This window comes from Kogia breviceps, chromosome 6, assembly GCF_026419965.1.
Source record: "Kogia breviceps isolate mKogBre1 chromosome 6, mKogBre1 haplotype 1, whole genome shotgun sequence".
Classification (NCBI taxonomy): Eukaryota; Metazoa; Chordata; class Mammalia; order Artiodactyla; family Physeteridae; genus Kogia; species Kogia breviceps.
The window spans coordinates 8,218,292-8,245,995 of NC_081315.1; the positions used below are offsets into that span (position 1 = coordinate 8,218,292).

The 27,704-nt window shown below is 45.0% G+C and overlaps 3 protein-coding genes across 6 annotated transcripts in view; 1 reads left to right on the forward strand and 2 right to left on the reverse strand.

Moving 5' to 3' along the window:
- The window catches only part of HERC5 (HECT and RLD domain containing E3 ubiquitin protein ligase 5), a 50,043-nt gene extending 30,549 nt beyond the window's left edge, over positions 1–19,494 (forward strand). For 3 of the 4 annotated variants that reach the window (XM_067035476.1, XM_067035475.1, XM_059066837.2), the window contains 10 exons: positions 1,878–1,991; positions 2,932–3,042; positions 4,949–5,119; positions 7,730–7,873; positions 9,112–9,278; positions 14,323–14,389; positions 15,246–15,316; positions 17,793–17,976; positions 18,057–18,159; positions 19,216–19,494. In XM_067035476.1, the coding sequence (XP_066891577.1) occupies positions 1,878–1,991; positions 2,932–3,042; positions 4,949–5,119; positions 7,730–7,873; positions 9,112–9,278; positions 14,323–14,389; positions 15,246–15,316; positions 17,793–17,976; positions 18,057–18,159; positions 19,216–19,421 (1,338 nt within the window). In that variant the 3' untranslated portion in view covers positions 19,422–19,494. The remainder of the gene's footprint in view (positions 1–1,877; positions 1,992–2,931; positions 3,043–4,948; positions 5,120–7,729; positions 7,874–9,111; positions 9,279–14,322; positions 14,390–15,245; positions 15,317–17,792; positions 17,977–18,056; positions 18,160–19,215) is intronic. The other variant, XM_059066839.2, reaches the window with a different exon arrangement.
- Positions 19,495–22,201: 2,707 nt separating this feature from the next.
- PIGY (phosphatidylinositol glycan anchor biosynthesis class Y) lies at positions 22,202–24,191 on the reverse strand. Its single transcript, XM_059066856.2, has one exon. It carries the CDS (start codon positions 24,189–24,191, stop codon positions 23,976–23,978), a length of 216 nt encoding a protein of 71 aa, XP_058922839.1. The 3' UTR covers positions 22,202–23,975.
- On the reverse strand, positions 22,202–26,251 carry PYURF (PIGY upstream open reading frame). Its single transcript, XM_059066855.2, has 2 exons — positions 25,815–26,251; positions 22,202–24,429 (listed from the first exon to the last, which is right to left on the reverse strand). Exons 1-2 carry the CDS (start codon positions 26,015–26,017, stop codon positions 24,288–24,290), a joined length of 345 nt encoding a protein of 114 aa, XP_058922838.1. The 5' UTR covers positions 26,018–26,251; the 3' UTR covers positions 22,202–24,287.
- Positions 26,252–27,704: the final 1,453 nt, after the last annotated feature.

Genomic DNA, 27,704 nt, shown 5'->3' on the forward strand with positions numbered 1-27,704 from the left:
TTTAAAGATTAGCATTTAATATAAAGATTGAAATTTTGGCTTGAGGCTTTTTAGATCTCCAGGTGGTATGAATCTGGTGTGTGAATTTTCAGGAGTGCTTTTGTGATGACAGATTCTGTAGGCGACCTTCTTCCCCCAATGCCAGCACCATTTTTTTTTTAATTAAAATTTTTAAAATTTATTTATTGAAGTATAGTTGACTTATATTAGTTTCAGGTGTACAGCATAGTGATTTGATACCTCTATAGATTACATGCCATACAAAGTTATAAATTATTGACTGTTTTCCCCATCTCCATTACACCCCTGTGACTTATGTATTTTATTTATTTTATTATTTTTTTAATTGAAGTATAGTTGACTTATATTAGTTTCAGGTGTACAGCATGGTGATTTGATATCTCTATAGATTACACGCCATACAAAGTTACTATAAAATATTGACTTATTCTCCCTGTGTACCTTACACCCCTGTGACTTATGTATCTCATCTTATTTTATTTTTTTAATTGAAGTATAGTTGATTTACAATGTTGTGCCAGTTTCAAATGAACGTATCTACGGAACAGAAACAGACTCACGGACGTACAGGACAGACTTGTGGTTGCCGAGGGGGAGAGGAAGGGGGCGGGAGATGGACTGGGAGTTCAGGTTGGTAGGTGCAAACGGTTAACATCCAGCTCCATTTTAACTACAGTTTGCCTTATGGTCTTGGAGTCAAGGTGGGGACGGGTAGATGCAGGAGTAGAGGAAAGAGCTTGTTCATTTCTAGGTTACCCTGGTTCACTCTAATGGTAGCCCTTTTGGGTCCCAGATTTATAAAGCAAGGGTCCCTAATTTGAACAGACTCTGGGCTTTGTCTCCTTTTCTCAAAGTCTCAGCCGTTGAAACTGAAGTTCAGGTTCACCAGGTTTGGCAGATACCCTCAAGGGAGATGCCACATTCCCTTAGTTTTTGACCTGATTATTCCATCCAAAAATGTTGGTTTACAGTTTATCCTGTGTTTGTGGTTGTTTTCAGTGAGTCAAAGTGCCTAATCTATCAAAGTGCTGAAAAAAACAGTCTGCCCTGTTGCTGAAAAGTGATGCCTGTTCTTGGCTGTTTTTAAAAGTTTTATTAAGATCAATCAAAAAAATCATTCCAGGTCTTGAAAAACTGAGCAGTTTACTGAAGAGCTCAGGGAAAGTGTATTGTAATGAGCTTGCCGCTTAGAAAGAGAAGCCCTAGAAATAACTGAGGCAGCAACAGAAGAAATCTTGAAGGGATCCTGCTTTGTCCTTTGACTCTAACAGGCGACATGAGAATGTTTGTCAAGCTCCGCCCCCCCCGCACCTCCCGAAGAATCCACGAAGACGACGCACCCTCTTTCTCCATGACTCTGAGGCTGCTGAGGCTCTTGACAGTGCAAGGCTGAGATCAGCAGGGTCCTGAGGATCCCAGTCATAGGGATGAAACAGCATCCCCGTGCAGTGGCACCGGTCGGGGAACTAAGATCCTGCAAGCTGTGCAGTGCGGCAACCGCCCCCTGCAAAAAAAAAGAGAAAGCAAGAACATGACATGGAGTATTGGGCCCCAGAGTAGTTTGGATTCATATTACACTGTATTTTTCTTTGCACTTGAGTTTCTTTAAAACTTTTTTATGGATTAAAAGTAACTAGAAGTTTTTCATCATACCATCAATTTCTACTATTAAATCTTAGGTATTCCTTATGCTCCTGAAAGTTTGGGGCTTTGGCAGTGGGGGAATTGGATAGAACTTAATTCTGGTCATTAAAAGTATGTTTAACTTGCTGTTTATTCTGATAATCTAATTTATAGCCATTAAGCAAAATTGTCTTTATATAAAGAACTTTCTCACAGGTGGTATTTTATTTAAGGTAAACCAGACTAAATGTCAGCTGCCTGAAAACATCTTCAAAGTAAATGAACTCACACACTTACTTGATTTTTCTGAAGATGCATACAGAAGGACCATCTGGAAAATGAACACAGTAAGTACGGTACATTTAAAGAGGGTATTGATCGTTGGCAAGTTAATACAGGCGCTCGTTCTGTAACTTTGTACGAATTTCCAAAACTTCCCGTACTCTGCAAAATTGCCCAGTAGAAATAGCAGGGCTTAATGGGAAAAGCAAGGCAGACCCCTCAAAACCAATGCAGTTTTGTAACCAGAATACTAACAGTAAAATGCTTCCTACCTGGGGAGATAGCTCAGATCAACCAGGCAAGCAGCTTGTGGACAGTGCCGCGAGAAGATGAAAAATGCACAAAAACCGAAGGGTAGAACTCTCTCCACACCCTGATTAGAGGACCGGTGGTACTGAGATAACACCTATGGGAGTGGAGCTTTGCTCTTAAGCTAGGTATAGGAGGCTCGGTGACTCGCCAGGAGCCAGCAGGATAGGGCTGTAACTTTGGGGAGGGTTCCCTGGGTGTAAGCACTCCTTTTTTCATTTTCTTAAAATAAAGCTGAAGGGCTCTTGCTGCCAGTTCAGCAGCTAATCTGAGATTTTTTTTCTCCTTTTCTCTGAAGGTTCTAATTCTACTCCTAGCACATCATCCTTTGCCTGGGAAAACTCTTGTCTGAGCTAACCAGCTATCTACATCCTGTCACTCCCCTGCTTACCAGATGCATCTGCACTAATTTCACATTTCAGAAGTGCAGGTAGCAGCAGAACAGACTCTGGGAAAATGTCCAGAGTTTATAATTAATGGTGAAATTAAATGAGTACTGAAAATACTAGGTTTATATACCTTTCATTGATATATATAAAACATTTTCTTAGATCTGAGCACTACTGACCAGCATTTTGGATTGCTTTGGCTATAAGTACTGAGACCTGAAACCATCAGGGCTTGAAGGCTAAGAAGTAAGGCATAAGATTTCTCTGTCCTTTCATTTATCAAAATTGTTGTCATTTCCATTTTTAGGACACTTCAATGGACACCCGCTATCCTGTCATATTCAGCCATTTTCCATTTATCTTTAATATTCTGTCAAAAATTAAACTACTGTATGCAGACTCGCTTTTAAAAATAAAGGTATGCATGCCTATTTCTTTGTTTTCATTAGCAAATCAAATGATGAGTACCTTCTCCAGTGTATAATAGAGGCGTGACAAGGGCGCCACCCACTGGTAAAACCAGTGGTGGTCATAGCATTCAAGAAGCTTACACTCTAATGAAGAAGCCTAGAGAGACTGTCACAATTTGAGTTGGGTTGGCCTTGAGGCATATTAGGGCCTCAGTAGCAAAGGACAGAGCCTGGGCCTAGCTGTAGGGCTTTTGCCTTGAGGTGGGCCCCGGCAGTCTTCTTCTGAATGGTACTCAAAGACGCATGGCAGACGTGGGCTTGATTGGGATTAGACAAATGTCTTGTCTGCGTTTTCCTCCTAGAAGAGGATATCTTTAGAGAGGTCTTCCATTCCTGCACTTTCCCTGCAGCAGGCTTCTTTTCTGCACGTCTGAACTTCTCTTCCTGATGAGAACACTAGGATCAGCACCAGTACATAAGAAGGTCCAATCTGGGCTTCCCTGGTGGCGCAGCGGTTGAGAATCCGCCTGCCGATGCAGGAGACACGGGTTCGTGCCCTGGTCCGGGAAGATCCCACGTGCCGCGGAGCGGCTGGGCCCGTGAGCCGTGGCGGCTGAGCCTGAGCGTCCGGAGCCTGTGCTCCGCAACGGGAGAGGCCACGACAGTGAGAGGCCCGCATACCGCAAAAAAAAAAAAAAAAAAAAAAGAAGGTCCAATCTAATGGGGAAACATAGTAATGGGAATAGAGGTGACAGAGGATTCTTGAAATTCAGACCCAAAGAAATGGCCGGTGCTCTGTGATCGCGCCACAATAAAGGTTCGTGAAAACTTACTGTCATCAGCTGACTTGGTTCTGTCTGTCAGCATATCCAGCAAGGGGTTTTGAACTTAAAATTGTACACCTGAAAGTGCCTCAGAAAACGTACCTCACTGCATTTGTATAAGGATTAAATTTGTTATTGTAGGTAAAGCATTTAGAACAGTGCCTCTCACAACGTGCCCAAAAGGGTTAGCGCTTGTTGGCACTTTTATGCTTATATATGCATCTGAATATCTATATGCATGAATAATATTCAAATCTATGTCGTAAGAGTAGATACCTTTACATAATGCAGTTGCCATAAGAAAACAAAATAGGAAATTGATTTATAAGTTCCAGGCAAGACCATTAATGAAATACTTAACAAAGGAAAATACGAGAACTTTATTTTGCTTCAACTCTCTCACTCTTCTCTCTTGATTTTAAACAAGCTTCTGGTAATTTTTTTATAGAACTGGCATTTGATGTCTCTCTGTTTTGCTAAGAGACATAGATGTTAATGATCCCCAATTGCCATTTGGTCCCAGAGGGACGGTCTGTGTGTCTGTCTGTCAGCCTGTGGGTCTGTCTCTCTCCTGGTAACTTTGTAGATGATCTGTCCCCTAAACTCCCTTGTGTGACTTCTCCTCCTAGAAGAGGATATCTTTAGCGAGGTCTTCCATCCTGCACTTTCCCTGCAGCAGGCTTCTTTTCTGCACGCCTGAACTTCTCTGCCTCATGAGAACACTAGGTTTCAGCTCACTGCTTCGGGCTCACCGGTCAGTCTCTCAGCCTGTGCACGATGGTTACTCGGTCCCTGAAGGGTTCGTAATTGTGTTCACGGGACACGGTGGTCCAGAGGAGCCCGCGGTTGGTCACGTTCCCGCTCGCCCACGTGAGCCCCACGGAGCTTTCCATCTCCCGTGTCTCTTGTATCTTCTGCTCACTGGGGGGTGAGTCCTGAATAGATAGCCTGTCTCCAGGGGTGTGTGTAGGGCCCTTTTCATAAATGTTTGTGACACGCGCGCATAGTAAACTGAACCTGTTTCTTTTACTTCGTAAATTTCTACGTAGAGCAAACGGTGACATGGAGTGAAACACTTTTCTTTTCCCAGGAGAAGAAATGGCGAGCTTGCTTGTGGTTGGCTGGCATTGTGGCGCAAGAGGAGCCTGAATTTGCTCTACCGCCCACCATTAACCTAACGGTCAGGAGGAGTCACTTGATTGAGGATGTTTTGAATCAGCTAAATCAGTTTGAGAATGAAGATCTGAGGAGGGAGTTACTGGTAAAGTATAAAGAATGTAATGACGGGCCTTACAGAGAGGGGGCGATCTCCCCTTTCCGCTGGGGTTACCCGTAGTGGAGTCGCCCGGTTGCCTGTGGATCCCAGCTGAGAGCTGTCAGCACTCTGGCCAAGGAGCAGCGGGTGAAGTGGTCGTCCTCCCCGCACCCTGATCGGGTGGATAGCCCAGCACGAGCCTTGAGAGGCTCGTGAGGCTCGACCAGGCCTGGCGGGTCGTCACGTTTTTGGTTTTTTTTTTTTTGTGATATGCGGGCCTCTCACTGTTGTGGCCTCTCCCGCTGCAGAGCACAGGCTCCGGACGCGCAGGCTCAGCGGCCACGGCTCACGGGCCCAGCCGCTCCGCGGCACGTGGGATCCTCCCGGACCGGGGCACGAACCCGTGTCCCCTGCATCGGCAGGCGGATTCTCAACCACTGCGCCACCAGGGAAGCCCGGTCGTCACGTTTTAAAGGCTCCAGGGAGATGGGGTTGACCCAGAGGAGAACTGAGAGTCTGCTTCTGCTCTCCCGCAGGAACCCAGACTGCCGTGTTGAAGGGAGAACGTCCTCTTTATTGGCTGCGTGGTGTTTTGAGGGTGTAATTGTAGATACTACCGTGTCCTGAATACCCATTCACAATGATCTTTGGTTTGGCTGCTATGTAGCTTGTCTTACTGATAGATACTTGACACAGAATAATCATGGCTAGAAGATCTAATGGATGCTTTCCTTATGCCAGGTGCTACTGTAAAAGCTTTACACTTGGGTGACCCTTTGAACCACACTGTGCAGCAGGTTCTGCTTTTCCCTCCTTTTCCAGAAGGGGAAACGGAGGGGCAGAGCCGTGAGGTAACTTACCCCGGGGTGACACAACTGACAAGTGTCAGAGCCCGGGTGCCGGCCCCGCCCTCAGGCTTCTACACTTTCCAATGAATCGAGACAAGTCAGGATTTTCCTGATAATATTTATTAGAGTGTTTTTGATTCGAGGCGTTAGTTTATCACTTGTCCTAGTCAGATTAAAGAATGATTGACTTGACCAAAGCTCAAGGTACTATTTTAAAAGTATGGAGTTTGCAGTTAGAGTTGGCATTTCTGTGTATTTTTGCACGTAGATAATTTTTAAAAATCTATTGAACTCATCATGATTCGAAACCGTGTCAGCCAGCCAGTCCACTCAGTTATTTTAGTTCCACTTTTATATTTCATTCATCCATTTAAAAAATTTAGCTTACATTTGGAAAGCAGCTACTATTTTCCAGACTGTGTGAGACATTTTACCTGTGTTATCCCATTTAATCTTTCTGATGATCTCGTGGAAAAGCACGCTCCGTGAGGTTAAGGAGCTCGCTCATATAAAGGGGCAGGGTAAAAGGAAGGATAGAAGTGCCAGTGTAGAGCCGCAGGGGTTTCTGGTATTAAAGCAGCACGAAAGAGCAGAGAGAAATGAAAGCTTAAATAGTGCTTCATAAGAGAAAGCAAGGGAGAAAAGAGTGTGAAGAAAGAGGAGGTGGCCAGAAATGTAAACTGAGTGGGTGAAATCAAGATGAGACTTGAGAAACACAAGTCCTTGGAATTGGGGATTCACAGATTCTTGGTCCTCTTGGAGAGAAACATTTAAGTAGAGAAATGGGTTTAGAATGGAGTACATTAATCTCCAAAATTTGGCAACCTAGAGTAGAGGAAGCCAGTATTGTCCGTACCGGAAACAATGGTGCTGAGATTTTTTTTTCTTTGAAGGATAAGGGAGACCTTAACATACTTAGAAACTGAAGTGAAGGATTCCAAGAAGGAAAGGCAGAAAGGAACAGAGCAAGTAATTGCAGGAGCACAGATGGGTTATGATAGAATCATCTTGAGGAGGGATTGGTGTCAGCAGGTGGGACGCTGCCTCCTTATGGAATCCACAGCCAAGCCAATAAATACGTGTGCTCTGGTTTTCAGGTTTTTCTGAAAATTCTGATATTTATGATTTCTTTATGTTTATTTTCATTATACTTAATGTACCTGATGATTGTAAAAATGATGCCAGTTGAGGCCAGTTTAGTGGTAAAGACTTCAGGCTCTCAGGTTTGTCACCCACAGGATTAAGTCTCAGCAGCTGGGGGCTTCCCTGGGGGCGCAGTGGTTAAGAGTCCACCTGCCGATGCAGGGAACGCGGGTTCAAGCCCTGGTGCAGGAAGATCCCACGTGCCGCAGAGCAGCTAAACCCGCAAGCCACAGCTACTGCGCCTGCGTTCTAGAGCCCGTGCTCCGCAACAAGAGGAGCCACTGTGATGAGAAGCCCGCGCACCGCAGCGAAGAGTAGCCCCCCACCCGCCGCAGCTAGAGAAAGCCCACGCGCAGCAACAGAGACCCAACACAGCCAAAAATAAAAAAAATTTATATTAAAAAAAAAAGTCTTAGCAGTTGTATAACCTTGGGAAAGTTATTTAAATTCTTGAAGCCTCATTAGCCTCCTAGAATTAGTAAGAAAATTCAATATGCTAACACAAGTAATTTGCTTACCCCGGTACCTCCCAAATACTTGGGTCCACAAATAGTTATTAAACGAGATTTAATACAAAGCAATACAGAGCTCTGCAAGAGATGCATTATTTGCTGTGTTTCTTTAGGTCTCGTTTAGTGGAGAAATTGGATATGACTCTGGAGGGGTCAGAGCAGAGTTTTTCCATTGTCTCTTTGAGGAAATGACCCGGCCAGAATATGGGATGTTCACATATCCTGAAGACGCTTCCTACATGTGGTTTCCTGTCAAGGTAAGCCGTCTTTTCTTGGTGTAGGTATTTCCTGAGAGAAGAGGTATGGGGTTATACCATAGAAAATTAGGTTGTCTAGCCTGTTGTATTTTAGGAGAGGACTTATTGATGTAATTATGGAGACAACTTTTAATTCAAAAAAGGTGATTATTTTCTCTAAAGTGGGGGTCCTCTTTCCCTGGGTTCCCAAGTCAACACAAGAGAATTTAGGCAATATATATATATATTGACCATTTCTAGAATGTATAGGGAAAAATGAACCCTTCCTTTCTTAGGCACTCATTCTTTGTTCTGTTTTCCCAATGAATTTGAAGATAAAAGCCGATGAAAAGAAATTGCAAAAACTTTGTTTATAAGGATTACTGAGCCTAATGTGTTTCTATTCCTGTTAATACTTTTATTTTTTATTGAAATATATTTGACATATAACACTGTGTAAATTAAAGATGTACCACATGTTGATTTGATATGTTTATATTATAGTATGATTGCCATCGTAGTGGTAATTAGCACCTTTATCACATCTCAAAATTATTTCTTTTTAGTGGTGGATAATTAAGATCTAGTTACCATAGCAGATTCGATGCTTGTAATACAGTATTGTTATCCATCCTCACTATAGCGTGCACTTGAACTCTAGGATTAATTTGCTGTTCATTGCAGCTTTTCCGCCTAAACAACATCTCTCCTATCTCCTCATCCCCATCCTAGTAATGCTTTCGGTAACCAAAACTGTGGCAAGGATTTAAATTGACTTAATAACTGAATATAAACCCTAGGTATTCTTTTTTTAAAAAAAAAAATTATTTATTTATTTATTTATAGCTGTGTTGGGTCTTCGTTTCTGCGCGAGGGCTTTCTCTAGTTGTGGCAAGCGGGGGCCACTCTTCATCGCGGTGCGCGGGCCTCTCACTATCGCGGCCTCTCTTGTTGCGGAGCACAGGCTCCAGGCGCGCAGGCTCAGTAGTTGTGGCTCACGGGCCCAGTTGCTCTGCCGCATGTGGGATCCTCCCAGACCAGGGCTCTAACCCGTGTCCCCTGCATTGGCAGGCAGACTCTCAACCACTGCGCCACCAGGGAAGCCCCAAACCCTAAGTATTCTTATCTCAAGATTTTTGGTTTTAATTTGTGATTTGATTTTGTGAAAGGGGAGAAATGGTTTACCTAATATAAGTATTCCATTGTACTGGTAAAAATTCATAATATATTAAGGTTTTTTTTTTTTTTTCTCTTTTCAGCCTAAATTTGAGAAGAAGAGTTACTTCTTCTTTGGGGTTCTGTGTGGACTCTGCCTGTTCAGTTGCAATGTTGCCAACATCCCTTTCCCACTGGCTCTGTTTAAGAAACTTCTGGACCAAGAGCCATCATTAGAAGACTTGAAAGAACTCAGTCCTCTTTTGGGAAAGTAAGTTAACATAGTTGCTTTTTCAGAACCCTGTCTAACATATAATTAGGTAAGTATCTAAACACACACATTCCAGTAGTATTTTCATGTTCAGTAGTAGCATTCTGGGTATTTTAAACTGATTCTAACGTTGTCAAATTGTTAGATAATAATTTAACTTTCTAAAATTAAGACAAGTTGGGTTTTCGTATAGTCAGTCCTCACTGTTTGCATTAACCTTTGGTTTATTTGAGTAGAGACAGTCATGACAGAGCACAGGTTACACCTTGGTGCAAAACCTGCAAGTGATGCTTGTGTTATTTCATTTTATTTACTTATTTATTTTAAAGAGACATGTTTTCTAAAGTTTTTTTTTTTTTTTAATTTATTTCTTTATTTATTGGCTGTGTTGGGTCTTCGTTGCTGCGTGCGGGCTTTCTCTAGTTGTGGCGAGCGGGGGCTACTCTTCATTGTGGTGCGCGGGCTTCTCATTGCGGTGGCCTCTCTCGTTGCGGAGCACAGGCTCTAGAGCGCAGGCTCAGTAGTTGTGGCGCACAGGCTTAGTCGCTCCGCGGCATGTGGGATCTTCCCGGACCAGGGCTCGAACCCGTGTCCCCTGCATTGGCAGGCGGATTCTTAACCACTGCGCCACCAGGGAAGCCCTGGTGTTTATTTTAAAAGTTGTTTCATGTCATCATCTTTAAAATGAAAACTTATTTCTAAGTTAAAAGACAAGCCACCACCTCACAGAGCATATTGGTAACATAAAACAGAAAGGGTTAATATCCCTGCTGAATAAAGTGGTCCTGCACATCCGTAAGAAAAATTGACAGAGCATACAAGACAGTAACCTACAAAAGACGCAATAGAAATGGTTCATAAATTAAGATGATCGTGGATAATCATAAATTAAGTGGCCATGGAATGCATATTAAAGTGAGAGGATGATACGGACTTCAAATTGACAGTGGTTGGAAACGCTGATGCTGTGTAGTGTCAGCAGGGATTTGGGAAAAGGTTCACTCTGATTTCAAGAACGGTGAGTGGGATTGTAAATCGGTAGCTCCTTGTCAGAGAGCAGTATGGCAGCTCGGTAGCCCCCCTTACCTGCAGGAGATGCGTTCCAAGCCCTCCAGTGGGTGCCTGAAACCGTGGATAGTACCGAATGCTGTATATACCATGTCTTTTCCTATACGTGCATGCTTAGGGTAAAACTTTATTTATAAATTTGGCACACTGTGAGATTAACAATAACTAATAATAAAATAGGACAATTATAATAATGTACTGTAATAAAAGTTATGTGAATGTGGTTTCCCTCTCTCAGAACGTCTTGCTGAGGAAATCTAATGCCTTTTCCATCCTAACTAAGCACTTATCATGCACTGTGGCCATAACTTTTGCCGTTTGAGGTGCAAGAGCAAACCAGCATGAATTTCTTTTTTCTTCTTCACAGTTTCCAAGATGGAAGATTCTTTCATACTGTAGATCCTAGCAACCTCAGCATCTGATTTTTTCTTTCCTTATTAAGTTGAGAACTTTCACCTTTTCACTTAAAACATACAGTTTATGGCTTCTCTTGGGCCCATCCGAATTGCCAGCATCACTACTCTTGCTCTTTGGGGCCGTAATTAAGTAAAATCAGGGTTGCGTGGACGCAAGCACTGTGATACCACAGTGGTCATGAGGCAGCTACTGAATGGCCAACGGGGGGGCTACGCTGGAGAAAGGGATGATTTACACACCACACAGAGAGGGATGGCGTGAGGTTGCATCAGGCTACTCACTACGGCCTGCAGTTGAAAACGGATGAATTATTCTGCAGTTTTCCATTTAACATTTTCAAATTGCAGTAGACCACAGATAACTGAAACTTTGGAAAGCAAAACCATGGCTAAGAGGGGGCTACTGTGCTTAGTTAGAACAACAACAACAAAAAAGTTTGCTGCTTTGACCCAGCAGTTCTACCTCTAGACATTTCACATTTAGAAATAGGCAATCATGCAAATATGTCTGCTAATGCACATTGTATTAGATAGTTTATAATGTGTAGATTACCTAAATGCTCTTCAGTGAGGGCATTAATGTTTTTGGTATATTTATGCAATGGAATACTAGGGGGATTTCTAAAAGAATGAGAACAGCAGTGTGATTCTATTATTATTATTATCCCTATTTTACAGATGAGGAAACTGAAAGGGAAGAAAGTTAGGTAACTTGCCCCAGATCCCATAGTGACCGAACTGTGGTTGGAACACAGACACTGGCTCCAGAATCCAACTATTAATCTTTATACTTATTATGCTAATAAGATAAGGAAAAAAATATTGAAAGCACCAAATTTGGAAAGGAGTAGATAAATTTGTTGTTATTTTTTACTGAAAACATTGAAAATGACATAAATAATGCTTATGCCTAAGAAGATTTAATAAACTAAATAGTATACATAAACTGAATAAAGACCACTAAATCCATATTAGCATTTCTCAAACTTTTAGGTCTTAAGACTCTCTTAAAAATTAAGAGAGGACCCCAAAGAGCTTTTACTTATATCGGTTACATTTGTCAGTATTTATAATATTAGACATTAAAAGCGATAAGTGTTTTAAATACAGGAATACACACTCATTCTGTTAGCTACCACATAGCCTCTGGAAAACTCTGTTCGGGACTCATGACAGAATGTGAAGGAGGCAAGTAACATCTGTTTTTCTTTTCACATCTTCATTGGAGTATAATTGCTTTACAATGGTGTGTTAGTTTCTGCTGTGTAACAAAGTGAATCAGCCATACATATATCCCTGTATCCCCTCCCTCTTGCGTCTCCCTCCCTCCCACCCTCCCTATCCCACCCCTCTAGGTGGTCACAAAGCACCGAGCTGATCTCCCTGTGCTATGTGGCTGCTTCCCTCTAGCTCTCTATTTTACATTTGGTAGTGTATACATGTCCACGCCACTCTCTCACTTCGTCCCGGCTTACCCCTCCCCCTCCGTGTGTCCTCAAGTAAGTAACATCTGAGTAGTATTATGAAATTGGTTTTGACCTTGTGGACCCCCCTCTAAAAGCCTCAGGGATTCCCAGAAGCTGTTGGTCTTGGTTATGCTTTGAGAATCCCCGATCTCTATATTCAATAAAACTCCTATTTTAATCCCAGCAGGCTTAAAAAAAAAAAAAAGGCTGATTTAAAATGTATATGGATGAACAAGGGGCCAGGAATAGCCAAAAATAATTTGCGAGGTGATTAAGGATGGGGAACTTGGCCTACCAGGTATCAAGAGTCATGAGAAAGCTATATTACTCAGGGCAGTACGATATTGGTGCAGGCTGTCCCGTGGTACAGGAGGGCATAGAACCTGACCCCTATACACGTGGCACTTCGTTAGAGGTGGTATATTAGATCAGTGGGAACAGAAGTACTGTTCAATTAATGCACCCGGGAAAAACAATGAGAACAGATGCCTTACATCACGTAGTAGAATCAACCCTGTGTGGATAAGGGACTTAAATATTGAATGCAACGATGATGAAAATATGGACACTTATCTTTCTCACCATTGGGATTTCTCAAGCAAGACATAAAAATACCAACATTAAAGGAGAGATTGATAAATTTAACTGCAGTAAGATGAGAGAAGTTCTCTGTTCATCAAGAGATACCTTAGCAAAGAGAAGAGATACTCTTCAAACTGTAGATACATGTATAACATTTTGGGTGTAGTAGAATAATGGGATAAGGGAGGTACCCCCTACAGGTAGGTGTAAGATACTGGCAATGTTTTAGTTCTTGTTTGGGGAGCCAGGTTCACAGGTGTTCTTCATAAACATACCCATAAATAACCAAATGAGCCGTACAGGGACATATAAAGACAGAGTATCTTGAACCAAGTTTATGATGAGTCCAGTTGTTTCAGCTGAGTTCCCATTACTTTCCCTCAACCCCCCAAAAGCACAATAAAGCATGGTCTGTTCTTATCGTGATACCATAATAAAAGATCCAGCATTTTAGAGAATTCCTTGGCAGTCCAATGGTTAGGACTTGGCACTTCGACCGCCGTGGCCGGGGAACTGAGATCTCACAAGCCATGTGGCACGTGGCATGGCCAAAAAAAAAAGAAAGAAAGGATCCAACATTTTGGCACAATACGGTAATAAAAAATGCAGCAGGGAAAAGGAATCAACTTGGATTCCACCTTCTCCCAGAGGTCTTCCCCAAGGACACGCATCCCTTCAGAAGGAGTTAATCAAGCTCTCCCAAGTTGTACCTGTACCAATTACTTCGTTCCTAGCTGCACATATCTGATAGCACTGTAGTGAGATTTTTATCAGCATATCTTACCTATGAGTCTCAGGATTTAATTAATAGTAATGTCTTACTCTCAGCTTTACATCCCTTATCGCTGCCGTACCAGATACTTAATAAATGTTTGTTGAATGAATAAATGAGTGAGGGAGCACATAATATAGTATGCTGTGTATTTCTTTATTTTTAAATTTTTTTTTTGCAGTACACGGGCCTCTCACTGCTGTGGCCTCTCCCGTTGCGGAGCACAGGCTCCGGGCGCGCAGGCTCAGCGGCCACGGCTCACGGGCCCAGCCGCTCCGCGGCACGTGGGATCCTCCCGGACCGGGGCACGAACCCATGTCCCCTGCATCGGCAGGCGGACTCCCAACCACTGCGCCACCAGGGAAGCCCCGTGTATTACTTTTAAAAGTGTTTATAGGGACTTCTCTGGCAGTCCAGTGGCTAAGACTCCATGCTTCCAGTGCAGGGCCTGCAGGTTCAATCTCTGGTTGGGGAAACTAGGATATCCTGCATGCCTTGTGGCCTGGCCAAAAAATAAAAAATAAAGAAAAATAGGGCTTCCCTATAGGGCTTCCAGATCTCACACTTGCGGCCGAGGTCTGGCCCGAGTTACACCGTCAGTACACAGCAGCAGCTCAGTTCTGTGAACTGAACCTGACCTCCCCCCTTGGGAGTAAGCGTGCCCTTGACATTTATTTTAGATGATGTTTCTAGCCATCGTGATCACTGACGTCTGAAGAATAAAATCATTTGTTCTTTAGGAGTTTGCAGACACTTCTGGATGATGAAGGCGATGACTTTGGAGAAGTATTTCACATCCATTTTAATGTGAGTAACAGTAAAAATAAAATTACAGCTCATATTTAATCTGATAAACCATTTTTATACTTACCTTTAATAAAAAACCACACTGAATTAAGCTAGTACAAAAGGTGTTCTTCCTCATTTTTCATGAGCTGGGTGTATCAGTTAGATTTTACTGAGTAACAGACAACGCCTAAACTTAGTGGCTTAAAACAGCAGACACGACGCCGTGGGTGTCTGGACCGGGCTGACTGGGTGGACTGCCTGGCCCACAGCGGCCTTGCTTACACGGCTGCCGGCCAGCGGGCTGGTTGGCTGAGGGGCTGCCGCCTGGAACAGCTGTCTCTGTTCTCGGGGGCTTGTCTCCTCCAGTAGGCTAGCTGAGGCTTCTTCGTGAGTGCTTGCAGGGGTACATGGCCAGTAGGGGATGGCAAAGCCCGCGGCACACAAGCTGCCGCTGAAGCTTGTGTGCCTGTCAGGTCCCGTCGGCTAAAGTACTTCACCCGGCCGCACCCGGACTCAGGAGCCGGAGAAGTAGACTCGCCCTCTTGATGGGGGAGGTGTTGCAAAGTCACGTTGCGTAAATACCAGGATGGGAGGAATCTATGGCCATTTTTTGCAGATCTACCGTACTAGGTTTGTAGTGTGTGTAAAGTGAATACTGAGATATGGCAATTGTCCAATTAATTTATTCAATGTGATCAGTTAAAGTAGATAATTCAAGTTCTTTTTAAAACTTATTTTTCGTTCTGCATGATAAAGGTGGTAATTTTTTACCACCTTGCTGGTTTGAGGAAAAGAGGTAAGCTCCAAAGTGTTTTTGTTGGTAGTAGATTGTTCGGGATTCCCTTGGAGATACTGAGCTCATTTGTGGTTACAGGTGCATTGGGACAAAAATGATGTAGACTTAATTCCTAACGGAAGTCACATAACTGTCGACCAGACTAACAAGTAGGTACAAAGAAATGAAGTGTTTGTTTTGTTTATGCACTGTGTTTATTTCACTGGGCTCTAAAAATTCCTTGTAATTATTATTTTCCTTTCTCAATCATTTTCCAAAAAGGCAGACAGTCGGTTCATGCTGTATGTATGTGTGTGTCTCCTAGGGTTTGTATGCTGGCTGGGAAGGAAGTGGCTTTCTTGGAGAGGCCTTCCCTCATCTTCCTGTCTAGGATTATACCACTGACCTCTCTCTCTTTATCCCCGTACCCAGCTTTACTTTTTCTTTTCACGTCACACGTTACCCACCTTTAGCATTTTTTGCTTGTTTACTTACCAGTGTTTCCCGTATCTCGGAGGAGCTGCAGGATGGCAGGATCTGGGTCTGTCTTGCTCACCCTTGTTTAGCCAGCACCTAGAGTCCACGGTAGTGTCTGGTCCATGGCAGGTGCTCAATTTTGTGAATATGATTAGATGTTACTGTGGCATCTTGACTTCCCAGTACTTTATGGGATGCCATTTAAAGCCATAGAGTTTGCGATTATAGAACGTTCCCCTGATAGTTGGTCAGAGTGGCAAAGAAATATCTAGTGAGCATTCTTTATTTTAAAAAAACTTTGTATTATAATATAACATACGGAAAAGTTCCAAATTATAAGCATTCAGATCAAGAAATAGAACATTTCTAGCTCTGTGGGAGATTTTATGACTGTACCCCAGTTTGTCCATAGTATTATGGATTGCCTGGCCCCTTTCCCTGAAAGAAATGGCAAATGTGCCCCAAGGTAGAAACTCCAAGTTAAGTGCTGGGCTCACCTCAGGGAGCTTCCCTTGTCTCTTAGTCCAAAGGCCTCTTGAGTCTTGACTTAGATTTGGAAACCCCGAGCTAGATGTGCTTTGGTATATTACCTGGGTTTTTCTTTCTTTCTTTTTTTTTTTTTTTTTTTTTTTTTTTTGCGGTACGCGGGCTTCGCACTGTTGTGGCCTCTGCCGTTGCGGAGCACAGGCTCCGGACGCGCAGGCTCAGCGGCCACGGCTCACGGGCCCAGACGCTCCGCGGCACGTGGGATCCTCCCGGACCGGGGCACGAACCCTCGTCCCCCGCATCGGCAGGCGGACTCTCAACCACTGCGCCACCAGGGAAGCCCTACCTGGATTTTTCTAGTTCTTATCACTGGGAACATTTGCTACGAGCTACCCCATCATAGCTAGTATAAATCCCCTCTTTGTTTGTGTTTAAGCACAAATAATTACCCACTCTGACAAATTCAGACAATACAAAAGAGTATAAAATAGGAAGTTTCCCCTGTGTCCCAAGCCCATTCTCCAGAGATAACAGGGATGGTTTTATTCTTCCAAAATTTTTCTCTTCTAATCTGTCAGTTCTCTTAACTGTGTGACTTTGAGCAATCTCGTACCTTCACTGTGTCTCAGTTTCTTTTCCTCTTTACCAAAATGCCATAAGAACCTGCCTTGCAGAGTTTTATGAAGATTAAATTAGACAATACATGAAAAAAACAGCTCTAACAGTTCATGGCACATGCTAAGCACCCATTATTAGATGTTCTAGCTCTTACTTTTTTTTCTGCTTTAGAATATTTCATTGGTATCCTTTTGATAAGACCAAGTAAAGGCCACCTAATTCATTTTGGCCTCCAAATTTCTAGGCAGCCCCCTCCCCCCGTCCCCCGGAGGCTGACAGCTGCTCACAAGGGTTCGCGCAGGAAAGATGTAAAGTTCCTAGGATCTATCCAGCACCAGATGGAGGACATCCTTTGTGTCAGCAAAATTCACAGTACCCAGGTAGAAGGCACGCTGCTCTCCACCTCTTGTCCCAGCCTGTTGTTGCAGTGGCAGGAACCGTTACCTGGGCTTACCAGCCATCCCAACAGCACTTCTCCAGGAGGAGAATTCCGAACCTTAGGCTAGCCCTGAATCTCTGTGAAGCGGCACTGCCCCAGCTGGACTTCCAAAGCTCTCGTGCTTTATTCAACAATAAGAGAAAAAAAAAAAAAAAAAAAAAAGCTAAGAGTAGGGCTTCCTTGGTGGCGCAGTGGTTGGGAGTCCGCCTGCCGATGCAGGGGACGCGGGTTCGCGCCCCGGTCCGGGAGGATCCCACGTGCCGCGGAGCGGCTGGGACCGTAAGCCGTGGCCGCTGCGCCTGCGCGCCCGGAGCCTGTGCTCCGCAACGGGAGGGGCCACAACGGTGAGAGGCCCGCATACTGCAAAAAAAGAAAAAGAATAAGATGCCGGTGGATGTCTCAAGCCCCCTCGTGGCACTGCAGACCCCCCTTCGAGAATCAGGGCTGCACATCAGCGATGGCCCAGGTGGCCGCCTTCCCCTTGTTTGGGGAAGGTTTTGCAGCAGCTGCCAGGCGGACCCCAAGGCCACTGTCTCTTACTTTATTTTTATTGTCCTTTTCACCCCCTCCCCCAGTTTTGTTCAGGGTATTGCAGTAAGCTGAAATCATTTTCTGTTTCATTAAAGGAGAGACTATGTTTCTAAGTATGTCAATTACATCTTCAACATCGCTGTAAAGGTAGTTTATGAAGAGTTTCAAAGAGGATTTTACAAAGTGTGTGACAAGGAGATTATTGAATTTTTCCATCCTGAAGAACTCAAGGATGTGATTATTGGAAATACAGATTACGACTGGGAAACATTTGAAAAGGTACATCATAAAGGCCAAGTGGTTTGAATTAAAATTTTGTTTGTCTGTTTCCTGAATATTTTTTTTGCATTTTTCTCTAGAATGCACTTTACGAACAAGGATATGACAATTCACATCCCACCATAGTGATGTTTTGGAAGGCTTTACACAAATTGACTTTGGAGGAAAAGAAACAATTCCTTGGTGAGTATTGCATTAGGAGGAGATCTATAATCTCATGTCTTTTCTGTGAGGTAAGGAAATCTTGTGTGTCATGGGTACCATTTGTAACAAATCATACTGTCAGAGCCACTCCTAGCCCAGTGGAATGTCGTTTATGCCAGGTTGTCCCAACATCAAAAAATAAATGTTAATATAGGTCTTTCTCCTGTCGTTTTCAATTCTGCCTTGCTTCTAAATTTTTCTTTTCTTTGAGCTAAATATTGAGGCTTCTCCTGTGGTTGTGTCACCATTCAGTTACCCAGGCCCTGTAGGATGAGCCGGGCTGTGTACCGTCATTTGTCTCCACTGCTTTACCTTCAGACTTTGAGCTCAGTTTTATGCCTCCTTGGTGCTTTTCCTGAGACCTGTCTAATGACTTCCTCTCTCATTTTCTTACTCAACTTCTTTAGCTTATTTTTGAGAACGTTTATGTAATTCTGTTTTCTGTGGATGACATGGGTGTTGGAAGGTATTCGGACTTCTCCAGAAGCCCAACCTACCTCTCCAGTCATAACGCCTATAGGAAATCTTTGTTCCAGCCAAACAGTCCCCTTGTCTGTACATTCTAGAGCCCGCTCTGCACCTCCCACCTCCCGCTTTCTCCTTCCGTTCCTTGAACCTTCACCTGCCTCCTTGTGGCCTCTCTACACCTTTCCCTCCTTTAAAGGTTCAGCTTCATTCCGAACTCTCGGCAGTCTTCCCGGACAGCCCAGCCCGACTCTCTCCCTCCTCTGAGCCACAGCATTTACACTCAGGAGGTACTTAACTCCATGGCACCTTGTTTGCTCTCTTACACCCTTTTATTTTTCTCTCGCCGTTTGTCTTTTCCTGCTCCCGAGTCTAATACTCGCAGCCAGACCGTGAGCTACTTGAGGGCAGTGACTGCGTCAGACTTTGTGCTAACAGTGGTCCCCGACGCGGTCCAGTGTAGGGCTCTGCACAGGGGCCCTCAATTAGTGTCTTTGAAGGAACACATTTTCTCTCTGTAAATTTTGGTCTCTGTGAAGCAGATCACTCATTTTGATTCTTCTTTTTCAGTGTTTCTTACAGGAACGGACAGAATTCAAGTCAAAGGCTTAAAGAACATGAAAATAACATTTCGCTGCCCTGAACATTTGAATGAGAAAGATCCCATAAGGGCACAGACGTGTTTTAGTATCCTCTACCTCCCTAAATATTCTACAATGGACAGAGTAGAAGAAGCGCTGCAAGTAGCCATCAACAGCAACAGAGGGTTTGGCTGACTCTACCTGTCACTTTTCCCCCCTTTCGGGAAATATTTTCAAAAATAAAATTAAGTCAGAAATTAACATAAAAGTCTTGCTGGCTGTTGAGTGTGTTTACGTGCGTTCTGAGAACGGCTGTTTTTGCCTGTAGGATGTATTAGTAATGATACAGATTAGGCTACTAAATCAGGGTGACCCTGAAACCGAGGGCATCACGTGAGACAGAAGGGATTTTTCTACCTCGTAAACGTCTGCGTAGTGTGTCCAGGGCTGAAGTGGTGGTTTTCCGTCTCAAAACTGCTCTAGTAAAAGTCACAAATGACTTTCTTGTTGCACATTTCAATGGAAACGGGCCCATTTCCATCTTAAAGATATTTATTGCATTTGAAACTATTGACTGCTTTCTCCTCAAAACTCTCATGAACTGCTCGGCTTTCTTTTTTCTTGGCTGCCTCCTCATTTCCTTTGCATGTTTCTCTTACACCCCCTTGACCGAAAGCGCTAGCGTAGGCGGCTTTTCCCCCTCTGGCGCACTGCTCGTGGCCGTGGAGTCAGTTATGACGGCCGTGCTGATGGTTCCCCAGATCTCTCTCTCTTTGCCTGACAGGAACTGATCGAGTCCAGCACTGCAGCCATCTTTCTGCGTGGCCTGTGTCTACCTGCCTGCCTCTCAGCTCCTTCATCGCAACACGTTCAAGAAGAAGATGGCCATTTTCCTGTACTCAGCTTGGAATGGTACTGCCAATACCTCCTACAGCCGTCTTCCCTTCCTGCCTCTTTTTCACTCCCTATGTTAAAAAGATCAGTCAGGAGGGCTTCCCTGGTGGCGCAGTGGTTGAGAGTCCGCCTGCCGGTGCAGGGGACACGGGTTCGTGCCCCGGTCCGGGAGGATCCCACGTGCCGCAGAGCGGCTGGGCCCGTGAGCCGTGGCCGCTGACCCTGCGCGTCCGGAGCCTGTGCTCCGCAACGGGAGAGGCCGCAGCAGTGAGAGGCCCGCCCTCTAAGCCCACTACCAGTACTTCAGTTCAGGCTTTCACCATCTGTCCCATTGCTGCAGTTGTCTCTCAACTGGTCTCCTTGTATCTAGACCAACACTGTCCAGTAGAACTTTCCGTGAGGCTAGAAATCTAGATCTGCGCCGTTGAATAAGATGGACCCCTGCTGTAGGTAAGGTTTCGCTGTTGAAGAATTTTGAAGAGAGAAAACTTTCGTTGGTAGTAGTGGCAGAAAAAGTGTAGAACTGTGCTGTCCAATGTAGGGCTATTTAGCTAAAATGAGATTTAAAATGCAGTTCCTCCGTCAGGCTAGCCACGTTTCAGGTGCTCGGTATCCACATGTGACTGGTGGCTACCATACCGGTGCAGAGTTGAGCACGTGTCACCCCAGGGGTCCATGACACACGAAACCTCTGCAAGTTTGCACGTGCTTTTTTTTTTTTTCCTTTTCTGGGAAGAAGAGCCATGGTGTTTATCAGCTGCATGTATCAAAAGCAATTTTAAAATCAAGCAATGACGTCCAGTCTCGTTGCCACTGGCACTCCACGTCCCAAGTCCGTCCCGCCGTGCCTCCTGGTCTCGCACCACGGCCCCGCGTACGCAGCGTGCCACCTCCTGCTCGTTTGTCACTCGCTCGGTTTCCGGCCTCTTTCACACGCGGCTTCTTCTGCCTGGGACCCTCTGCGCGTCTCCCCCCTGCCCCTCCTGCTTCCTCACCTCCTGTCTTGGGCTCCACTTCCTCCTCTGCCTGGGTTATTCCCGGCCGTTTCGCAGCACTCACTGCAGCCGTCAGGGCTGTGTCGCGGATGCCGTGAGAGCGGATTAGGAAGTTCGTGGGCTGCGGCTGCCCAGCTCAGAATTCCCCACCCCCAGCCGCCTTTCAGTTTCCCTCCAGGAGCTTCGCCGCCCGGGGCCCCAGGAGAGTCCGCCGAGAGCGCCACCTGGCGGCGCGCGCTCAGGCTGGCAGTCGCTTCCAAAGGCAGCGTTTCATCAAGCGGCACAAAACTTCGGTCCCCGTTCCGCACACAGTCGTGAGACTGAGACTCTCCTAGGGCCCTTGGCTGTACCGTGTCATTTCTTATTTCCCGTCTCACTTACAACTCCCACCAGGCCTGTGACGACTTCCCTGTCACAGACGCAGAGCCTTAAGTTCAGAGAGCCTTCCTTAAAAGCCCTCTCCCGGAATGGAAGGAAATCAAGGGGGCAAGTAGGTCACGACGAGTCCTTTCTTGCTCCCTCAGGGTGGAAAACCCCCGCTTAGAAAGCTGGTGGGAAGGAGTTGATTCACAGGGTGGTTAAAGGTGGTCCCCGACAGTGATGCGGTGGGGACACTAGGGAAGGTACTCTTGCCAAGAGGCTCTGGGGAGGCAGGAGGTCCCCGCCACTGTGGAGTCAGCTAGTTATTGGGGAGGAAGAGCGGGGAGGGGTCCCAGTTGGTGAAAGAATCAGGCCGTATCTCTCACGGTGGGTTTACAGGGCAGCGACTGGAGGTGGTGAGGTCAGTGTCGTGATGTGCGTGGCATCCCGCAACGGGAAGCTGGTGCAGGAACCCCCGTAACGGACAGAGAGCCAGGATGATGTGCTTGTGAGGAACTTAGCAAAGGAACGTGAGAAAACTTGGAGAATTCCCAAGAGTGCGTCATAGCTCAGAGGGTCCCTACACGTAGCATAATGTGGTAGACAAAACTCAGCAGGCTTAAGACCTATATTCCACCATTGTCTGTGTCTCTGACTAGCATTTGACTCCAGCAAGTGACTTGGAACCACTGAGCCTTATGCTGAACATACACTGTTTTTCTGGGGTGTTTTTGGTAATAGCTTTATTGATATACAAGTCGCATAGCATATAATTCAGCCGTGTACACTGTACGACTCAATGGATCTAGTATAGTCACAGAATCGTGCAATCATTGCCACAGTCGATTTCAGAATACAGTGCTTGTTCTATCAGCAAAACTCTTTCATTTACACTGACCACAGTGAGATTTAGGGCAAATTAAAAAGAAAAATAATGCCATTTCAGGAAATGATGGGTACCTCTGTTGTCTTCCGTGTTACTTGTATATTGCCATAGAGGTTTTTTTGTTTGTTGTTTATTTTTTCTGCATTGGGTCTTTATTGCTGTGCACTGGCTTTCTCTAGTTGCAGCGAGTGGGAGCTACTCTTCGTCGCGGTGCGCAGGCTTCTCTTGTTGTGGGGCACAGGCTCTAGGCGCGCGGGCTTCAGTAGTTGCAGCACGTGGGCTCAGTAGTTGTGGCTCACGGGTTCTAGAGTGGGTGGGCTTCAGTAGTTGTGGCACACTGGCTTAGTTGCTCCGCGGCATGTGGGATCTTCCCAGACCAGGGCTTGAACCTGTGTCCCCTGCATTGGCAGGCGGATTCTTAACCACTGTGCCACCAGGGATGTCCTTGCCACAGAGTAGTTTTTAAAACATGACTTGTACTACAGTATATACATTGAATTAATGCAACAGGAAACACATCCAACCTCTTGTTTTAATTGTCTTTTGAAGGGGAAGAATCACTATCTAAAGGTTCTGTTAAACAACTTTAAGTTTCTATTAAGTATCAGTTAAGGTTATATTCAGTTCTTAAGTTTCTTAAGGGTAACTACTGAAATATTTGTTACACTTCCGAGTTATTGTACTAATCAATCTTGTTGAAAGTTCTGGAAAATCAGGAACTATTAATGTGTAAAATGCTCATGCCCTTAGTAGTGCTATTTAAATAGGTCTCCTATGGCAGGAAAATAAACTGAAATGTGCCTCAAAACGTAGCCCTCAGCTCAATAGGACACAATTAGCCATTTGCAAATCTTTCAACCCCACCTCTACCTCCAGAGGCACATACTTTCCTGGGAAATTATTCTATTTTGGCTATTATGTCTCTCTAAATATTCTAAGTTTAAAATTTAGAATATTTTACATTTTTTCTTCCTTAGAATCACACTCTAGTGACCAAAGGGGATAAAAACCCCACAAAACTACAAATTGTTTTATGGAAAATGTCAATTATCTTATTTTCTTATTATTAATGCAAGCATGTGATGCCAAAGAAATGAAGGTAATTTTACAAACTCAGAATTCTGGCAAATACATGAAGTTTCCATTTCATTGCAGTTTTATACCACATTAGTTCAAATGCATTTCTCTACAACTACCGCGACAGAGCTCCTCTGGAATTACTTCAGTCATCCTTAGCATGTGACTTTACCAGACTCTGAATGTAAAATAAACATATAAGATTTCAAATTAGTAACTTTTAATTATGAATGGGATAAGAAATAAAGTCATCAGATGATGGCTGGGGCTATTAATTTCCAACAAGACACTTTGTTGAAATGTTTCTCCTGACACCCCAGGTATAAATAAGAACCTTCAAAAAACAAGGGCAGAACCAAAGTACAATAAAGAAGCCTCTGCAGCTGAAGCCTCCCCTAGTCCTAAACCTCTGACAGAAGCTAGGCAAAGCATCTTTCTTGCAAATTAAGTGGGTGTCCGGTATTTCCATGTAGTTGAGGTTGCAGAGGCAGACACTCAAGCATATCATTAGGATATACCATCTTGGCTCTGGTTGTATTAATTATGCCTGAAGAGCTTAATACCCATCCAAGTCCAAAGGTGGAAGAACACGTAAACGGGTATGGTAATCGGCAAGAGCAGACTGTAAAAGCAGAGGCTGGTTGTGCTGATGCAGCCCTGTGGGAAGTTTTCTTCCACAGAGGCCGAGTATAACAGCCCTGCTAACGAGACCAACGGAATAAGGACAGTCAACATAGGAAGAGACAGAAACATTCTTCTCCTCCACTTATTACCCGCCACTCTGACTTTTTAAAAGGTGGATGGTATTTAGAAAATGTAGTTGTGTGTGTTGTCGTTTTAAAGTATGATCTAATGTTGCTCCATTTCTTCTTGCTTCTTATTTTGATGTGTCATTCTAGCTGCCTGTGGTATCATATTAGGAATCCCATCAATAATTGGATAGGCTATTCCTAATTCTTCGTTAATCAATTCATTTGTCGATGCTTCATATCTGAGGGGGAGAAAGAAACACAATGAATCGTGGAGAACAAAATGCTTGGAAGAGCTTGATGTTCAATAAACAGTAACGTTTATCCAGTTCTTAACATAAGAGTTAATCCCAGAAAAGCAGAATTAGACTGCTTTTCATTCTAAAAGCAGTAATAGATAATCGAACCACTTCTCTTAGAAAAATGAATCTCTTATTCCCATTTTAGTCAGTTTCTCTCATTTTCTTTTTCACTTTATTTCCAAGCCATGCCTCAGTTTTTAAAAATACCAGTCAGAAAAGATTTGCCCTTTTCATCCAAATCTTCCTTCATTACTTTGTTCAACCCCCAAACAATCCCCCTTCATTTACTACTGGAACAGACCCTAGAGGAAATTTCAACTTCTTCATTTTAGAATACATGCTTAATAGAGCAGCCTTACTGACCCATTAAAAGGAAACCACTGAAAACACACAAAAGTTTGAGAGAGATGAGAGTGCAGAAAGGAGGAAACTTCGGAACGCAGTGTATCTGCAAGTGGGCTGTTTACACAATTAGCTCAAAGGGAGATCAAATGGTAATTTCAAGGTTTAAGAAAACTGAGTGAGTCATGTGTTCGTTATAAGAAAAACCCTGAAAGAAATGAAAAAGATGAAGATAAAGATCACTAGCAATCTGCCACCCCAAGACTACCGCTGACGCCATTTCGGTGTTTCCTGGTGTCAGGGTTCCAAGTCAGCAGCCTGGAACGGTACATTGTTCACCCTAACGACTCGACGTTAAAGGTTACGAAGGCCTTTACAAAAGCCAGCTAGCCAAGAACTGAAAGCCAAAATAGGCGGCACCCCTCGCTCACGTGCTTAAGGCCGTACACGGCGTTTTCACAAGACTCTGCAGGCCACTGCATTTTCATCGTCTTGGCTTAAAAATCGGAACGCCGTGGGCTAGTCTTGAGTCCTACGAGCTCATAAAGCCGGCTCTCCGTGAGAAACCCTGCGGGTCCTTTTAAGAAAATGCGCCATTGCTCAAGCCCCGCCCGCGGGCCTTCCGAACGATTCGACACGCCCTGGGGTGCCTGGAGATCTGCATTTTTAAAAAGGTGCCCTGGCGATTCTAAGGCGTGGCCAGGGGAGAACCGACACGCGCTCTGGCCCGCGCCGGCGGGCGAGTCGGCGGTTCGGTCTGGGAGGCCTGGGGCTCGGCGCGCCGCCGGCCTCCCGCCTCCCCTCCCCGCGCCGCGGGAGATCCCGGGGAGCCGCCGGGCCCCGGGGCCAAGGAAGGGCAGCCAAGAACATGCCCGGAGTGACCTGCCAGGGCTGCTCGGCGGCGGTCCTCGGCCTTGCGGTCCACCGCCCCCTTCCCCGCGAGGGGAGGCCGCGACGGAAAACCCGCCGCGGGCGAACCTCACCGGAGCGGCTTCTTGGAGAGCGGGCACACCAGGAACTCCAGCAGCGCTGGGTCGAAGGCGCGGGGCGGTTCGCGCGTCCGCTCGCTCTGGTCTGGGGACGGCCGCGACACCGACGCGTGCACACACCTCTGGGCGACCGCGGGCGGCTGTGCGCGTGTCCCCCGCAGCGCTGAGGCGAGCCGGCCGCAAACTCCGCGAAGCATGGCCCGGCAGCCCGCGACCGGGCCCCTTCGCGCCCGTGACCACCCGCGCCGCTGCAGGCACTGCCCGGGAATCCAGCCCCAGCGGCCAGGCCCCGCCCCCCCGGTGCTCGGGAAACGCTGCCCCCGACAGGTGGAGGCTAGCGCTTTGGTTCCGAGGACGCTCCGGACCCGACTGCTTCTGCAGCGACACCGCTCGGTAGGTGAGAGCGCGGCGTGCAGCCCGGGCCGCTTGCAGCTTCTGCGCGTTTGCAAGTTACAAACAAAAGCGATACTTAAGGCGGGGAGGTGGGCAGGATGTCTTGAGTTTTCACCGGAGCCTATCGCGGGGTTGCCAGGAAGCCAGTGGCCGACTTCAGAATCACACAGTGTTACACTCGGACCTACCTGGGTATCACCAAAATGAGGTTTCAAACACACTGTCCTGTTGGGTATGTTAAAAACATTATTTTATGTAAATCTTTACTATACCACAGTTCCTGTAGCATCGTTTGGCGTTTTTTTTTTTTTCTTCTCCTTTCATTTAAAAACATTTAAGGACCTGAAAAGAATGACTTAGTCCTCTTCACCTCTAAGATGTCCAGATTCTTACCCCGTGGGACTCATCGTGAACTCAATGGCGTAATAATAATAGCACACCCAATTTGCTTTTATAAATGAGCTTGGAAACAGCAAGGACTCTCAATAACTGCGTCTATTAGTTAAATGAGTGATCCATTCAATGGGTTTTTCACTAGTTCCATAACTCCAGCAAATGACCTAACTACTCAGTTTCCTTATCTGTGTAATGAGATTAATAATTGTACCTACCTCATGAAATTCCCTCCTGGGGATTAAAATGTGCTAATGCATGCAAAGAGCATTTAGAAAAGTGCCTGGGACAAATTAATGCTCAGTTAATGTTATCTACTTTTATTTTCTCTATTCTTCCTAGCTCAGCGTGCTAGGAGATTCTTCGTTAGTCATCATTCTTTTCCCTTTTGTTTCGCTAAATATTGCACCTTTTCTCACGTTATTGGGCGTCATGATTTCGCACTTTGTGTTCCTCGGAGATAGGGGTGGAAGTGAGGAATATAGAGGTACAAATACAAGACTATATATTCACATTTCTCTTGCACTCAGCAGTGTAAAAGTAGAGAAACGTTTATTTTGTTTGTTCACTCTATTAAAAAAAAATCCACTACGTTATTTGATGCTTTTTGTTTACTAATGCTGAAAAGATTTCAGCATAGGCAGTTGTCAGGAATGTAGCCTCAAGAGGGCCTATTGTAAAGTTCCTACTTTACTTTCACATTATTTCCTACTAGGGCAGTAGTAGGAATTAATTTTTCAGGTGTAGTTAGTTGATACCTAGGGAAGGAGTGAACTGCAGGAAAGGTAAGTTTCAGCGAGGTTATGAGGACACAGCTGAACTTCTGCTGGCACTGAGTGGGCCCAGGCCAGGCTGGGCAGGCCAGAACCTTGGACCCCCGTGGGGTAGGGCCGGACACCCATGCTTAAGACAAGCTTCATTAGCTGCATCTCACCTCACTTGGCTGATAGATGCATATCGACTGGGTTTTCTAACAAGTTATAAATAAATTAGTTTCAGTTTGCATCCACATAGAAGGTTTGAAGCAGATCAGTTTAATTTATATTAGTATTGGGGGGGAAATGGAGGCTGACAGCAAAATATGGAAAATATCTTCAA

What these genes read in the sequence shown, in the direction of transcription:
- PIGY (XM_059066856.2), bottom strand. Translation starts at nt 24,191, where the DNA reads ATGTTTCTGTCTCTTCCTATGTTGACTGTCCTTATTCCGTTGGTCTCG.
- PYURF (XM_059066855.2), bottom strand. Translation starts at nt 26,017, where the DNA reads ATGCTTCGCGGAGTTTGCGGCCGGCTCGCCTCAGCGCTGCGGGGGACA. An exon ending in CTCTCCAAGAAGCCGCTCCG is followed by an intron (nt 24,430 to 25,814) that starts GTGAGGTTCGCC and finishes TCTCCCCCTCAG; the next exon opens with ATATGAAGCATCGACAAATG.